Below are 16574 nucleotides of genomic sequence, written 5' to 3'. Positions count from 1 at the left end.
GGTAGCCAGAGAAGGCTTCACAGAAAAGGTGACTCGAAGAAAGTGAGGGAGAACACCTTGAGGGTGTCTGGGGGAAGAACGTTCCAGGCAGAGAGAACAGCAGGTACAAAGGCCCTGAGGGGGGTATGTAACTGCAGTGGCCACGAACTGATAAGGAAGGTAGTGTATGAGTTTACTAGGGTTCTACAACAAAGTACTACAGACTGCTGGGGGCTTAGACAACCGAAATTAATTTTCTTACTGTTCTGGAGATCAGAAGTCTGAGATCAAGGTGTTTGCAGGGTTGGTTTCTTCTAAGGCCTGTCTCTGGCTTGCAAATGGCCACCTTCTCCCTGTGTCTTCACGTGGTCATCCTTTGGTCTGTGTATGTTTATGTTCTGATCTTTTCTTCTAATAGTTTTCTAATCTCTTCTAATAACAATATGAATCAGATTAGATTGGGGCCCACACTAATGGCCCCATTTTAACTTAATTACCTCTTTAAAGACTCTATTTCCAAATGCAATTACATTCTGAGGTATAGGGATGAGGACTTCAGCACACAAAATTTGGGGAACGCAATTCAGCCCATGACAGCCTGTGTGAACAGAAGTGCCAGGGACACAGACAGGTGGCCGCATACTCTCCCCTTTGATGCTGTGGGTGCCCAGGCTGCTTGTTTTCCACTGCTTGCTGTGATGATCATGTTGATCTGGGACGAGGTGGGATGAGGGTGTTGTAGGAACATGTGGATGGCAATGGTAAAGGCTGGAGGTTGCAGTTCCTACGATGGCTTTTCACTAACTCACATGAGCAGCGTTTGCTTCCAGAAGCCAGCGGTGTTCTGATTGTGGGTCAGAATACAGATTTCCCTTTCTGTTGAGGAATGGCCTGGGGGCGCCAGGTGGGTGGAGTCTAGCTGGACATACTGATGAGGTATATCAGCCTTTGTCCACTCACTTCCTTGTCCAGTCTCCTTGGCTCTGCACCGTGGCGGTGGCCCTGGCTGCTGGTGCTGGATCATCACTGCAGCTGACATTGAAGGCAGCTGTGGCTGGGGGTGTGGCAGGTAAGAGGGAGAGGGCCCCAATGTGGCCACTGAGTCTTCAAAGCGATTCTTTTCTTTATGTGCCTGGTCAAGACTAAAGGACCACAAGTGTGACCGTGGAAGGGGCTTCTGACCTTTAATTCTGAGCTTTTGGGGGCCAGCCTTGGAGGGAGAGCCGAAGTGAGGAATTTTAGGAAACAAACTCTAGGTACTGGGAGTGTCAAGAGGGTGGTCTGGGGCCCATCTCTAGAACAATTAAAGGCCTTAAGAGATAAGAATAGGAGAGCACCTACTATGTGCTAGGCACTGGGCTGGGTCTTTCTCATGCATTATCTTCCTTCATTCTCCCAGCACTCTGTGGGGTGAATATTATTACCCCCGTTTTACAGGTGAGAAAATTGAGGCTCAGAGAGGGCAATTACTTGCCCAGGGTCACACAGATATTGAACTATAGCACCGTGACTTGAGTCCAGGTCTTCTGGATTATAAACCTGGTGCTTTCTCTACACGGTGCTTCCTCCCTGGACCCTCTGGACACCCAGAGTGACTACCTATCCCCATCCTCCATTCTCATCTCAGATCTCTCCCACGAAAGGCATGGGAATGGATGTTCTAGTGTCACTGCCCTCGGTGGATCAGGGGAAGCTAGTGAGAGGGCTGGAGAGAAATGAGATCCTCCGACTCTTCCAGGCAGACCAACTCATGGGATGTGTCCATTTTACAGGTGGAGAAACTGAGGTTCCAAAAGGGGAAGTGCCTTACTTATGGCCCCATAGAATAAGAGTTTTTCCAGTGCAAAAGGGAGCTCTGAGTTCTAGAAGCAGAGTGCAGCAAGATAGTGCGTATGTGTGTGTAGGTGTCTATAGCGTGTGAAGAGTGAGAGCATCCACCCTCCTGTCCCCACGTGGCAGCTCAGCTCTGCGAATGGGGCCCAGGGCCCTGCTAAAAGTCCTGGCAGAGGCGAAGCTGCCCCTAAGCCTTGAAAAAGGATGAGGGATGTGGGAGAAGCTTTCATGGGGGCTGCTGGGCCTCTAGGAGAAAATCCAGCCTATGCTTGCAAGAACAGCTCTCTTTGGGGGGCAGCATCCAGCACCCTCTCCTCCCCTTCTTCCTAAAGTCTCCCCACTGCCCCAGGCTCGGCCTCACCCTCCCTTGACGGGGACACCACCTCTATAGTGTTTTCTGAGATCCTCCACTTTGCCAAGCCACGCTCGGAAAATGCTATTGATTTTCTTTTATTTATTTATTTATGAGATTTCACTGTGGGCAAAAAATAAAGAGGTTTATGCTGCACTTCCCTTGGCAGTGAGAAGTTTTCTCCATCCACGGCCTCCCTCCCACGCACACACTCATAGACTCCTCTCCTCTCTCCACACTTCAGGAGACTCACATCTCCTGTGTGCAAGATATAGGGAGGGGCAGAGATGAAATAGGGCTGTGTGTTCTATCTAGTGCCTGGTACATGGTAGGTACTCAAAAAATATATGCTAGAGAGATGGGTGGAGGAATTTTTGAGCAAGCCTGGCTGATGCCCTGAGCATCAGAAGGCTGGAGCAGCCACTCACAACACTCCTGTATCATGCAGGGCCCAGCGCTGAGCAGTTAAGACCCTGATCTAGTCCTTATACCAAACGTGCAAAATGGATTTTATTATCTTTGTTCAATGGTGAAATTCAGAGAGATTCAGTACCTTGCCCAAGGTTATACAGCCCATGAACTCAGATTCACATCTACACCTTCCAAATGCCAGCACCCCAGCTCTTTTTACCATGTGGTGCAGCCTCCTGAGGGAGAACAAGAAACCTTGTAATAGACCGCCAGGAACGGGCTTGGCTGAACCCTGGCAGGGCCTTTCTGTTCTTAGGAATCCCCCATTGGACTGAGTACTTTGGTGAAGCATAGCCTGCTCTTGCCCACTCCTACCGTCTCGTAGAGATGGCTGTGTGGGAATCTATCCTTGGTCCTGAACCGTACCCTTGCAGTAGATTTTAGGCATAAGAGTTGGGTTGGGTCTCTTTCGAGGGAAGGCCAGCGGGAATTCAAGACATCACTCGAGGCTCGCAGTCTGTTGGTTGTAGGAGTGACATGTTGAGCCCTGAGCTGCCCTATGTGGCCTTATCTGTCCCATTCTGACCCATGCACACATTCGCTCATGGGGATCCCCCTGCCTGGAGTGCCCGTTCCCACCTTGGCACTCCTGACAACCTCCTAGACATCTCAAAAGTCCAGTTCCAGTCTTTGCCCCCTGCCTTCCACTCTTCTCACCCCTCTGTGATAGCCCTGCTCTCACTGTGCTGTGACTGTTGACTTGTCACCAGCCAGCTGTGAGCTATCGGAGGGCAGAGTCACGTCTCATTGAGCTTTGTCTCCCTGGGCTTGGGCACAGAGCCCAGCACTGGAAGGGTGGACGGACATCCCTCATGTCCCTTGCAACTGGCAGTACAGCCATGTGTTCATCTGGGTACCTGAGCTCTAAGGGATGTGGCCCTTACATTCACCCGAGATTCTTCTCTTCCTCTCCTTGTCTGGTAGGAGTTTCCCTTGGCCATCCTCAGGGGCTGGGAGTGCTACTGTGCTTACCCCACCCCCCAATTCAACCTGCGGGATGCTGTGGACAGCTCACTCTGTGGCCAGGAGCCTGAGGCACAGAGGCTGATGGAGTACTGCAAGGTCTACCAGACACCTGTGCAAGGTGAGCCCCTGCCCCAGAAGCAGATAAAGTGTGCAGGGCCATCCTCCCTGTGCCTGCTGTTGGTTGTGGCATTTGGTCTGGGGGTTTGGAGATGCCAGCCATGGCTGAGTGTACAGTCCCAGATGAGGAAGGTGTCTAAGGCAGAGGCAGAGGCCTCCCTCTTCTCATTCTCCCACGATGGGCAATCCCATCGTGGGAGAATGAGAAGAGGGAGGCCTCTGCCATCCCTGTTGGTTTGACACAGGATACAGGGCTCGGATTGAAGGAGCACCTGACCTTTATCTGAGTCTCCCTGGAGATGAATGTGGTTTGAAGAAGAAAGGAAGAGCAGAGAGGCATGGCCCAGGTGGATAATAACAGCTAAGTAGTGGTGTATGTGGCATGGGAGTTCAGTGGTCCAGAGTCCTCCAAGGCCTCAGAGGCCTTCCCAAGCCAGCCTATGACCTAGGGATTTCTGCACTAACCCCAGGCTCCGGCATCTTTTCTGCTAGAGCATCTGGTCTGCCCCAGCTGACCTTAGGAGCTGATGGAGGGACTATGCCACCACCATGGAGCACATGCTGTGACCCAGCACTGCCCAAGGGCTTTGGAGCTTTCACTTGATGATGTCATGTGCTCCTTGCAGCCCTGGGTGGAAGGAGAGGAGGCACAGAGAGGTTACTTGCCTGAAATTAGTCCAGCCCTGGTTTGTTGTTGGCTATACCTGGGTATGTAGCATTGGTCATCCTAGCCATGACTCCTAGCCACCTCCCCCACAGAATCTGGAGTTATCTGTACTGGGCTGGGAGCCGATATTTGGCTGTGGCCATGGAGACAAAGCCGAGGCTGAGGGTTCCTTGGGTGCTGAATTGCACCCCACTCTTGCCTGGGCCTTTGGAGCATTGTCGTCATTGGAGCTTTCTCTGGCCAGCCACAGAGCTTTCCTCTTTGGGCTTCAGTTTGCCCTGCTACTGAGTGAGAGTCTTGGATCAGCAGTTCCTGACTATGGGAATCCAGAGGTGAGTCTGTGAGTCGTAATGGGGAGAGTGACCTTGAGACGACTTCTGAACTTTCAGACACTCGGTGCACAGACAGGAGGTTCCTGCCCACCAAATCCAAAGTGTTCGTGGCTTTGTCGAGCTTCCCAGGAGCTGGGAACACCTGGGCACGGCACCTCATTGAGCATGCTACTGGCTTCTACACCGGGAGCTACTACTTTGACGGAACTCTGTACAACAAAGGTAAGTGAAGGCTTCACAGGAGGGGCAAAAGGCAGCTCCTAGGCCCAGACTGTCCACTCGGAGCACTGGAGCTGAGCTTCTCCCACTTGAGTGTGTATCAGAATCTCCTGGCGGGCTGGTTAAATTCAACACAGATTTCTTGGCCGAATACCCAGAGTGTGGTTCAGCTGATCTGAGGTGGGAGCCTAGGAATTGCCATTTCTAACAAGCTCCCAGGGGATGCTGATGCAGCCAGCCCTAGGACCACACTTGGAGTAAAAATTCATATCTGTTCTGGATTCAAAGGGAAAGTCTAGTAACTTGGATTTCCTCTCTAGAAACATTGCTCAAATTCTCCTTAATTTTCAGAACTCTCAGTAATTTAGGTGAGACTGACTTCGTCTGCTCATTCTTTTTTTTTTTTAAGGCAAAGTGTAGCTTATCAAAGTTGTATTGTAAAAATATAGGTCCAAACATATTCAAGAGTTTTATGATTTTTAATCTTGCCCTTGTAGAAATAAAATGCCTTATTATGCCAAATAAATGAACTTAAATGGGTCAAGTCTGTGTGCTGTTTAAGAACTAAGAATCTCAGATAAGTCAAGCAGAATCTAAATTTGGTGAAGTATATTTCTCTGTTGTTGAGCATTACAACAATTTCCCTGGGTTTCTTAATGAGAGTTTGGTTAAGAAAAAGAGAATACTATCAGTAACATCCTAGGGAAAATGGAAACTTCCTGAGCTTGGCAGTTGGTTCTGGAATCACCTACAGCAATCTTGGTCTGGTTTGGAGAAAGCCAAGATTGTCTATATAACCTAGCGCCATTGTCCTTTTGAGTCTTGAATGTTATGGGCACCTACATAGTCCCTGGGAACCACCCACTGTCCACAGGCTGCAGTTACCCACCTTGTTCATCTAGAAGGCCTACCTTATTCACACAGCTGGCTGTTTTGGTCCACAAATTGCTAAGTGACCCAATGACTCAAATAGCCACATATGAGTTGTGGCAACACTACCTCAAAATGTATCTTTGAGCCTTACAGGACTGGTCAGCTACTGGCCTCAGAGTACTTAACAGAGCAATGACACACACAGATCTGAAATTTGCAAGGCAGTTTCAGTGCCAAAATACCAAACCTGTCCTAGGTGAGCTTGTCTTGAATTATAAGGAAAATGGCCGCTGTTGAAATAGGCCGGGGAAGTATGAAAGGCACCCTGAGTCTCAGGGTGTCAAAGACCAGATCTCACGTTTACTTAGCCCTTGGTTTGAATGCTCATTTATTGGAAACTCCAGTTATTTGACAGAATGAATCAAAGCAAAGACTTTTGGTGTTTGACCATAGCAGTGATGAGTTTGAAACACTAGGTGAACCCAGATGTCCAACTTCAAAGGAGACTTGCAAATTTCCAGGCATTTGTAGATGGACAAATGCTTCCCAGCCATTCATGAAATGGGGGAAGGCACTTATTTATTTTTCGAAGAGCCCAAAATAAGGTCATGTACATTTATAGAGCATGTCCCCAGAGGTGGTTGGCATGGGCTATGTTGAGATGTGGCCGGGAGACTAGGTTCAGGGGACATCTTTCTAGGAAGCCTTCTGTGACATCCCACTATACCTTCTAACCAGTTCCCCTTACATTTTATTTCCATAAGCCCCATGCTCTGTAATATACTTGGGCTATTTCCCTATTAGACTGTAAGCTTAAAGATAGGATCTGAGTCTTCATCCCTGACATAAAGTTCAACACAGAATGAGTACACAATAATCGTTGTTGATAAATACGTGACTCTGTGTGTGGATGGATAGGGTCTGGACTTCTCAGTTATAGGTAATTCAGCCTCTAGTGCCCAGTAATGGCCCAAGGGGCCCAGGAGGAAGGCAGATCCCCAGCCTAGAAAGGTTGGTCAATGGGAATAAGGTTCTGTTTATAGAAACTGGGTTCTGGGTTCAGCAGGGCTGGGCTCAAACATTGTGCATGAGACCTTGGCCAGACTAGGGCCCCAGGTGGAGGCTCTCTTGCATTGATGCAAGGATGCCCTGTTATAGGACCATGGCATAAGGTCAGAGGGAGGGACAACAGCCGCTTACAGCTCTTGATCTTATGGAGAGGTGGGTGGAAGCCAGGGGCCTACAGGGACGCACAGAGCCATGTAGAGAGAGCCCTGGCTCTGTCGCTGTGGCACTGTGTGATCTTGAGCAAGTCACATACCCACTCTGAGCCTCAGTCTCTTCATCTAGCTATACCTGTAGCTATAGTTGACTCACAGGGTTATTTTCAATATTCATGTGAAATTGCCAAGAAAATGCCCAAACATATGCATCTGCAATTCCTAGAGATGGGGCATGGTCAGGCCCCTCTGCCTCCTGCCTCCTGGGGGTCTTTGGGAGGTACGTTACCTCCTTTCTCTTGCAGACGACATCTTTCCCCACTTTTAGATACCTCCTACTCTCACTTTCTCTTGGGCAGGCTCAGTTCTGGAGAGGCCACCCTGTCAATCATCCATAGGCTCTTCCAGTGCTCTCTGCTGTGCCATCCACAGGCCTCTCTTAGGCCCCTATTGAAAGCTTTCTTTAAGGCATGCTGGTTAGCATTCAGTCTATCTGTTGCCATGGCAGTGGGGGCTCTACCATGCCTTCCTCCAAAGCGGCCCTCTCCTTTTTCCCGGGCAGGGTTTAAGGGTGAGAAGGACCACTGGCGAAGCCGGCGCACCATCTGTGTGAAGACCCATGAGAGTGGCAAGAGGGAAATTGAAATGTTTGACTCTGCCATCCTGCTGATCCGGAACCCTTACAGGTCACTAGTAGCTGAATTCAACAGGAAGTGCGCCGGGCACCTGGGCTATGCAGCTGACCGAAACTGGAAGAGCAAAGGTACAGAAGGGGCCGGTGGGCTGGGGGCTCTTTGCAACTTTATTCATGGAATCAGTCTGCTGATACAAACTTACTGAAGTCCTACTGTGTCCTGTGAAAGGGGTCACAGTCTCTGCCCTCAAGGCATGCACAGTCTAGCCTTTGGGCAATGAGTTACAGAGATACAAGTCAGGGTAGTGAGCGAGATAAAATTAAGCCATCAGAAATAAAACTGTGTCTAGCAGAGCGTGTGGCATGATGAGACGGGGTCTATAGGCCAGACAGGTTGTGTTCCTGTCCCTGCATGACTCTGGATCAGCTGATGCTGACCCATGTCCTCTCCTTTCCCCTTTCCCCTCCACCTAGACCACCTTCCTTCCCCCAGCCATCCTCGTCCCCCTTGCTGACTCCCCTTTACCAACTCACTAACCCCAGGCAAGCTGCATACCTTGTCTTCTGAGCTTCAGTTTTCTCATCTGAAAAACAAGGTGGTCCCTACCTCATGGGGTTGTGACGAAGATCAGATAAAGCAAATGCTTCCCAAAGCATTTGACGTGTATTAATAGCCCAGTTATAGAAACTATTTTTGTTGGGGTGATTCTTGACATTTGCATGCTCTCCTCTCATCCCCAAAACTCTAATTTCTTCATTTGCTGGGAAAGCAATCTTATGGAGTAGGTCATTTGCAGAAGCTTGAAGCTGCCCCTATCCATGGCTTCATTGACATAGCTGTGCCATAGCTGTGCATCACACCCACCAGACACAGTGAGCATCAATCAGACACCACGCTCATTTAGCTTTACGGGAGGGGCTGGGACAGGAAGTCAGGCCTGCACAGCATCTTCCTCTTACCAGGAAACCCAGCAGCTGCCCCCACTTCACTGCTCGGCTCTCATCACCCACATTAGATGTGCATAGTTGCCAGAGACAAGATCAAGGTGAATGAAGGTCATCTTGACAGAGATGCCCTGCTTCAGTTTCCCACCTGTATTTAATATCACTGTATCATGCAGTGAGGCCCAGCCCAACCCAGCTCTCTCTCACTAAGGTCAAGGAATGCATAGCACATGAGAGAAAGAACCAGTTCTTGGTACACGCAGTCCACATTTGTCTTAATTTGGTGTGTTTGCAAGGTAACTGCTGGGGGCAGGCACACTCAAGGTCACACCTCCCTGGCTGGCATAGGACTCTTCAGAGCCCAGCCTAATATTAACGCTTATGCACACTAGGTCACCAAAAGGGTCTTTCTGCACAGGATATTTTAGCAAGTTAGCCTTGGGCAATAGGTAATAGGAAATCCTGGCTGCTTCTCTGGGCATCCAGAAGGGCCAGCATCCTTGCCAGGCAGGGCCCTGATGTGGCACTCCTCTCCTCCACAGAGTGGCCGGACTTCGTCAATAGCTACTCCTCGTGGTGGTCCTCACACGTCCTGGACTGGCTCAAGTATGGCAAGCGGCTGCTGGTTGTGCATTATGAGGAGCTGCGGCACAGCCTGGTGCCCACACTGCGGGAGATGGTGGCCTTCCTCAACGTGTCAGTGAGTGAGGAGAGGCTGCTCTGTGTGGAGAACAACAAGGAAGGCAGCTTCCGGCGGCGCGGCGGGCACCCTCAGGACCCCGAGCCCTTCACCCCAGAGATGAAGGACTTGATCAATGGCTACATCCGGACGGTGGACCAGGCCCTACGTGACCACAACTGGGCCGGGCTGCCCAGGGAGTATGTGCCCAGATGATAGGCCAGCTGCTCTGCCCACCCCGCTGAGAGCCAGCCGCCCCCAGGGTAGCACCTGCACAGATGCACGAGTGGCAGCCTCACTGGGACACAAAGCTGCCTGTGCCGCCAGCAAGAAGGCTCACCCGGGTGCTACCTCCCTCATATGCAGGGAGACAGGACATAAGCCCTTAGCCCACCCAGGCAGACCCGATATCACAGGACAGACAAAAATGGACACACACTCCTAGCTAGGCATGCTTAGACATGCCACTCTGCTCTCATGGTGCCTGTTTGACACCACCAAGCCACCAGGCAGGGTGTGCCAGCCACTCCCAGACTTGCAGACACAGTTACACACAGATACCAGGTTATACATTCCCAGAGGCTGTCAGTCTGTCTTTCTCTCTCACATACAGACACGCATGTGTATGAGGGCTCTCGGAGGGCCTGGATTTCCTGTTTACAGCCACAGGCATGGACTTGCTGGCCAGAGTCCTTGACTGTGGGATGCTGGGCTGGGCAGCCATTCATGCTCTGAGCCTCAAGGACCTGGGCGTGGAGGTGGGTTCATGGACTGTTGCTGCTGGGCCATGAGGCCCTGAATGTGTGTCTGACGTCCCATAAATATGTGTGATATGACAACTGGGCGCCATGAACTCTGCAGCCCTGCCTCCCCCTTCTCTGCAGATGGGCTGGCCACACTGTGGGCAGAGCGGAGCGCCCCTAATACACACACCAACCTCAGGATCCGCCGAAAGTTCTGTGTACCCCATGTCACCCCTTTCAACATGAGTGATCCTTGGAGTACAGCCTCCTTGCCTGGCTTCTTTCTCCAACTGTCCTTGAGAAAGCTAAGCCTCAGAAACAGGGCATGAGGTTGAGGGGACAGTGGGGCAGCAAGGGAGCTGGGGGGATTTGGGGTAGGCATGGGGAAACCCAGGAGGGATGGGTCTTGGGGATCACCGTGACTGGTTGTCCCACTCATCTTGACAGTCCCCTGCTCTCCTTTGGGTCCCGCCCCTGGATCATGAGGAAGGGGGTCTGCTCGGCCCATCAGTAATGACCCTTCACCCTTGGGGAGAGAGGCCATGGCTACAGCTTCTCCCTGATCACAGGTGGCTGTGGTGGAGCCCTCTCTGTCCTTCTGTCATTCACTCCACCACTTCCTGTCACCAGGCCTCTTTGCCACACCCTCTGTCTCTACTTCTGCTAGGCTGTCATCTTTTCTATTTGTTCATCCACTTCCTTAAAAAAAGAAGGGCACTCATAGATGCTGACACCTGCTATGTGCTGGCCTCAAGTAGAAAGAGAAGACCTATACGAAAAGCACTTTTTCCCCACCCAAAGCTCACAGTCTAGTGAGGCTGGGGGAGGGAGTCATCACAAATAGGAGCAAGAAACCCAGAAGGAGGAGTGTGGGTGCTATGCAGGCTCAAGCGGTTATTGTGTGTACCTGTGGTCTTTGGGAGATGCACCACGGAGGCTTCAGCCCGGTCTTGAGGACTCTGTATGAATTATCCCAGCAAGGAAGAGGGGAAGGATAATTAAGCCAAAGAGAACAACATGTGCAAAGGCTCAGAGGCTTGGAAAACCCTGGAGTGTTTTTGCAAAACAGGTGAATGGGGTTGGAGTGTGTGTGCCTCTCCGAGTCTGTGCAGCAGGAGGAAGGGAGTGGATGAGTGAGGATAAAGATGGGGACGCAGAAAAGGACTCTGTTTTTATAGCCACTTAGTGTTCAGCCTAGGAGGGACAGAGATGGTGACACTAATTACCTTTCTGGGTCACCCTTTGCTACATGTCATGTGAGCACCAGGGAGCCCAGGTCTGCAGGTATGAATGGACCAGGGAACATGGCACAGGGCACCCAAGACACAGAGAAGGTTGTGGAGAGCTCAGTTGAACACTGTGCTATGTGATGGGGAAGAAGGTGGTGGGTTTGAACTCAGGCAGCCCCTGAGCCCCTCTATAGCTTGTCCAGGCCTGGGATAACCCCAGCTGGGCCCCTTTGTCTGACTTCCCCTCAGCCTGAGCCAAACTGCATCACAAAGAGAAAATGTAAGAGGTTTGAGAAAGCTGGTCATGGGGATGCCCTGACCTCTGCTCTAGCTAGCAATGAGAAGCTGAGAGCCACCCCTAGTGAGGACAGGCAGGAATAGGGGTGCCAGTGGGGCTGCCTTTCCACAGAGGGAAGCCTCCCCAGCTTTCAGTTTTGCCAAGGAGTGGGCTCGAGTATTCGTGCTCCTGGTGGACTCCAAGTCCTTCCTGATATTCCTCTAAACTCACACTGATGCCAAGGCTGTCCTAGACCCTCCCCACAGCATCACCTATCTCAGCTCAGACCTGGAAACAACAGGATCTTTATAAACATTTATTGACTCAACATGGCTCCAAAGTCAAGTCTGTAAAGGCCTCTGATAAGGCCATGTCTCCTGAGTTGTAGGAGTAGTCGAGGCCCACCAGGAGTTTCCACACTGCCTTATAAAGGGGCCAGTGGACACCTGCATCCCAGAGCAAACCTAGAGTCTTAAAGGAGACAGAAAAGCACCAACCCATGGAGAAGGAAGCTGCTCTACACCTGAGACTGGTTCGCTGGCTGTGGCTCTCACTCCCTGGCCACACAGACAATCTGCAGGTAGAAGACTCAGAAGCCATGGAGGCTGAGGAGGGCAGAGGTGTGGCTGGGAGGCTGAACAGGACCACGGCCACAATGAGACCCCCTGGGCTTCCCATACCCTCACCTCAAGAGTCAGGAGAACAATAGCTCACACCTTTCCTCCTGGTAGATAGGCTGATACATCCCCTGCTGCCATGTACCCAGAGACGACCTCTCCTTCTAGGTGGAGTGTCAGCTGCTCAAATGGCCTTTCAGTTTAATGTGTACCTTAGTCAAACATATGAATGAGCAGAATGATGGAGTCAGGGTGCATCCAGGTCAAGTGGAGTCAATGCTCACAGTAAAGCACCTGATGTTTTTCAGGTGCTCTAGAATGTTGGATGAGCAAGGAGGTGCAAAGGCCCCACCTGCTGCTGCTGATTCTCAGCAGCCATCACAGAAAGGGGGATCTGTCTGTCCTTTTGGGAAAGTCCATTTGTCTCTCTCCAAGTTAGGTCTTGTATCCAAGTTAGCTCACAGTTTCTTTATAAAGAGGATACTGTCCTAACCAGCTAAGGAATAAAATGGATCTGTATTTAGGAGAGAAATGTGTTAAATGCATCGGGAGCCCATCAGTACAGAACAGCAAAACCCCGATTGTCTACAGATTCTAACTTTAAAACCAAGGCTATGGCGTTACACAAACCTGTGTTAAAACATGTAATTTTCATGGATTTCATCTCCTGTTGTGGATCAATTTGGAAAAACCAAAATATATAATTTTAAGAAACTAAAATACATTCTGATAATCCCAGTGATGTGTAAATGAGAGTGAAGAATAGAGAGGCTTCCAAACCCTGGGAAGAAAGCTGCTTAATTATGTGAGCATCTTATAATGAAGTCTCTTGCAGCTAAAATTAGATTTTGAGTGCATGAATATGCAATAATGTTTGCACACCAGAATGCATTTTTTCCTTTAAAAGTAGCAGGAGTTACTTAGTTCCTAGGGGGCCCGAAAAAGGGGAGATGGAAATGCTGGGGTTGATTTTGTGGCTGAAAGAATTTTTAGGTTTGTTTTCTTTTGACTGGAAACTCATTGGATGTGTTTGAAATGTGATGCCTCCGGTTCATTCAGGTTTAGGGAGAAATTGATTGGTCTGAATCCATACTGATCACCATTCAATATTATGCAAGTTGGCCTGAACAAGTAAAAGTAGTAGAGTGGAAACAATACAGGGTCTACAGATTGAAGAGTTGGGTTGTAGTCCCAGCTCTGCTCTGCTGTGACTTGGGAAGGTCTTTTCCCTCTTTGGTCTCAAATTTCCATCCATACAATAAGGGATGTGGTAGATGTTGCTGGTTGCATTTCCAATGTCCGTCCCCCCATTTTATTTCCCAGAAGGCCTTGATTTCTGTATTGAGATTTAATGATCTAGCTTAGCTGGCTCTATCATCACTTCCAGGGGTGAACCCCATGAACTGGATTGAGCCAATAGCACATTCCATCTCTCTGGCTACAATGGTATTATCATGTGAGCTAAGGTAATGTAGCCAGAGGAAGTTTCAAGACTTTTTCTGGAAATGCTGAGTTGAAACTCTTTTTATCCACCCTGCTAGATGTGAAAGAAGGAGTAGGCAGTCCTGGGTCTTAATGGTGGCTATCTTGGGACCATGGAGGGGGAACCATTCTTGGCTTGAAGCTGACATTAATAAAGTGAGAGTTGAGAGACGGAAAGAAGCCAGGTCCTTGGTGACATTGTTTAAGTACAGGATCAGGCTTAGCCTGTGTTTGACCCTACCTCTAGATAGATGGTTTTGTTACATTGGCCAATAAATTCCTTTTATTGTTTAAGTTGGGTTTAGTTGGTTTTTTGTTACTTACGGCTCAGAGCAGTATACAAAGGGCTTGCATTGAAAGGTCCTGTGGTCATGATATTCTCTGTCTCTGGCTAATGTGGATAAAGAGTAAAATTCAGACCAATATGAGCTGGTAGAATTAGCAAGTGGATGTGGAATGCTCAATAGAAAGCTGTATTCAGTCAGCTAGGACAAGAAGCATTTTTAAGTCAGTACACAATGAGGTCACTTGTATATCCTTAGAAAAATCATTCCTTTTGATTGCCCAGCCCAAACCATCAGTTGTCTCATTTAATCTTTAATCAATGCTTTGTTATTATCTCTGCTTGACAGATGAATGGACCAGGATAGGAATCTTTTATAATTGTAAAAGTATGACCCTGTTGTATTTACCATAACTCCTTCCATGAAGAATATGATGTGGTCTTGGAAGGAATGCCTTGATAAGCTATTTAGATTGAGGGTGAGACCTCCTTCAAGGGACATATTTGAGTAACAGCTGATGGGCAGTAAACTGCCTTTTAAGGAGGGTAGGTACAGTTAGTCATACAGCTTTGGTTTTGCTGAGTGGAACATGCAAGCTTGGGGCAGAACAGAATCACTGCCATTGGAGGAGAAGTGGGGTGATGCCACTGAGAGTTCCCTTCTGTCTTCTCCTCTTAAACCCTGACGTGTGCTAGAAATTAGAGGGACAGAGTGAGTTATACATGGCCTCTATCTTCAAACTCTCCTTAGAATGTCTGAATCTAAGACAGTTTGCCAGGATGGAGTCTATGCAGTATGTAGAGAAAGCCAAAGATCCCAGGAAATTGATGTGAATATATTTGTTCTCAGTGCTCTTTTGTTACTGAAGATAGATTTGAGCCTTTCCTGAGAACTCTTACATTCAAAAATATTGCAGAAATCTGGTTTTCTGCCTTGAGAAATTTGAGCAGATCCACCCTAAAAGCTTATTTGCTTATATAAAATGAGGAATCTTGGTATCAAACAAAAATTAAAACAATTTGCAGTCAATGCTGTAAGCATAAGCATGAGTTGAATGAATTGACTTTCCAAGGTGTCTTCAGTATGTGGGACATTTTTTTTCAGGTTCAGACATCAGCAGTGACAGATCCATGGCTTAATGGTATAGCTAATGATGATCCAAAGAGTAAACAGGTTTTGAAGTTTAACAAACATCATCCCACATATGCCTCAGTGAGATGGACGTTATAATTTCCATGTGAGGGGAAGAAAAATTTAGTTTCTGAGAATGTTTGCCCGAGGTTCAAACCCTTTGTTTTACAGCTGAGAAAAAGGAAACTCTGAATGAGGAACGATTTCCCACAAGGTCATGCTGTGAGAATGAGTGATGGAGCTGGGGCTGGAACGAGGACCCTTCCATGAAACTACCTGATTGCCCCCATATTGCAACCCTGTAACTCTTCAAGAAATTACTAGAAATGAGGCAGATGTGCCCATTCAGTTCATTTGGAAGCGACCCCATTAATTTCACTGTTAATTCTTTGCCAGAATACTTTTTGATGGGCACCTGAGTTTAGTTTTAAGGGCCATTTATCAAACACTTCCAGTACTTGAAAACCTGCTCAGAGGGTGCAGGCCTTTCCACAGGAGCGAGATTAGAAATGGACCATAACTTTCCGTAAGGTAGAAGCCCAGAGTTTTCATCCTGAGTCACGAAAATCCCAGGCAGCAGAAAGGTCCAATTCTCCCAAGATATTAATAGACAAGCATCTTTGGTGGGCCCGAGATCAGTGGTGTGCATGCGTTTATGAGTACATGTGAAAGCAAGCATGAGCTCTAGCTGCTGACAACTGCCCCCTTTGAGTCCCATGCCAGCTTACATGAGCATTATAAGTGATAAGAGCCTGGCCACCTGATTTTGGCGTCAACTCACTTGGATAACTTCCTCCCACAGTCAGAGCTACCACATCCTACTTTAGAAGGCAGAGCTTGCACTTAGTGTGTCTAGGAGAAAGGCTACGAGAATAGAGAAGTGGTACTAAGTACAGACAGTTCCCTCCTTACCCAGCCTTCAACCATCTAAATCATAACATGAGGTATACCAAAGATTGAGATCACAACTCACCAGAATCACCTGGATTACTTTTCTATTATGCCATAACAAATTACCACAAACTTAAAACAACACATATTTCACCCCATAGTTTCTGTAGGTCAGGAAGGAGTCTAGGACAAGCTCAGATGGGTCCTCTGCTTCAGAATCGCACTGGGCTGCAATCAAGGTGTAAGCTAGGCTGCGTTCTGATCTAGAGATTTGACTAGAGAAGTGTCCATGTTCAAGCTCAGTCAGATTGTTGGCAGAATTAAGTCACTCGTGGTTATAGGACTGAAGCTCTCAGTCCCTCCAGCCTACCCTCAGTTCTCAGTTAGTGGGCCCCTCAATTCTTATAGGCAGTTCACAGCATGGCTGATGTCTTCTTTAAGACTGGCTGCAGAGTGAGATAGAGTCTTACATATATTATGTAATCACAGGAATGCCATTCCTTCACCTTGCCATATTCTGGATAGAAGCAAGTCACAGACCTTACCCACATTCAAGGGTAGGAAATTACACAAGGGTATGAACACCAGGAGTTGGAGATCATTGGGGACCACCTTTAGGTCTGGAAAAAGTCC

The 16574-nt window shown here is 48.7% G+C and overlaps 1 protein-coding gene across 9 annotated transcripts in view; it reads left to right on the top strand.

Annotated features, from left to right (window-relative positions):
* Window positions 1-10293, top strand: part of WSCD1 (WSC domain containing 1) — a 43241-nt gene extending 32948 nt beyond the window's left edge. For all 9 annotated transcript variants that reach the window (XM_039886485.1, XM_039886492.1, XM_039886489.1 and 6 more), the window contains 4 exons: window positions 3560-3719; window positions 4775-4939; window positions 7592-7792; window positions 9151-10293. In XM_039886485.1, coding sequence (XP_039742419.1) covers window positions 3560-3719; window positions 4775-4939; window positions 7592-7792; window positions 9151-9503 — 879 coding nt within the window. In that variant the 3' untranslated portion in view covers window positions 9504-10293. The remainder of the gene's footprint in view (window positions 1-3559; window positions 3720-4774; window positions 4940-7591; window positions 7793-9150) is intronic.
* The last annotated feature ends 6281 nt before the right edge of the window (window positions 10294-16574 follow it).

The sequence above is a fragment of the Pteropus medius genome, unplaced genomic scaffold (genome assembly GCF_902729225.1).
Source record: "Pteropus medius unplaced genomic scaffold, Ma_sr-lr_union100, whole genome shotgun sequence".
NCBI lineage: Eukaryota > Metazoa > Chordata > Mammalia > Chiroptera > Pteropodidae > Pteropus > Pteropus medius.
The sequence above is the reverse complement of the archived record's forward strand: the minus strand, read 5'-3'. Positions and strand labels throughout refer to the sequence as shown.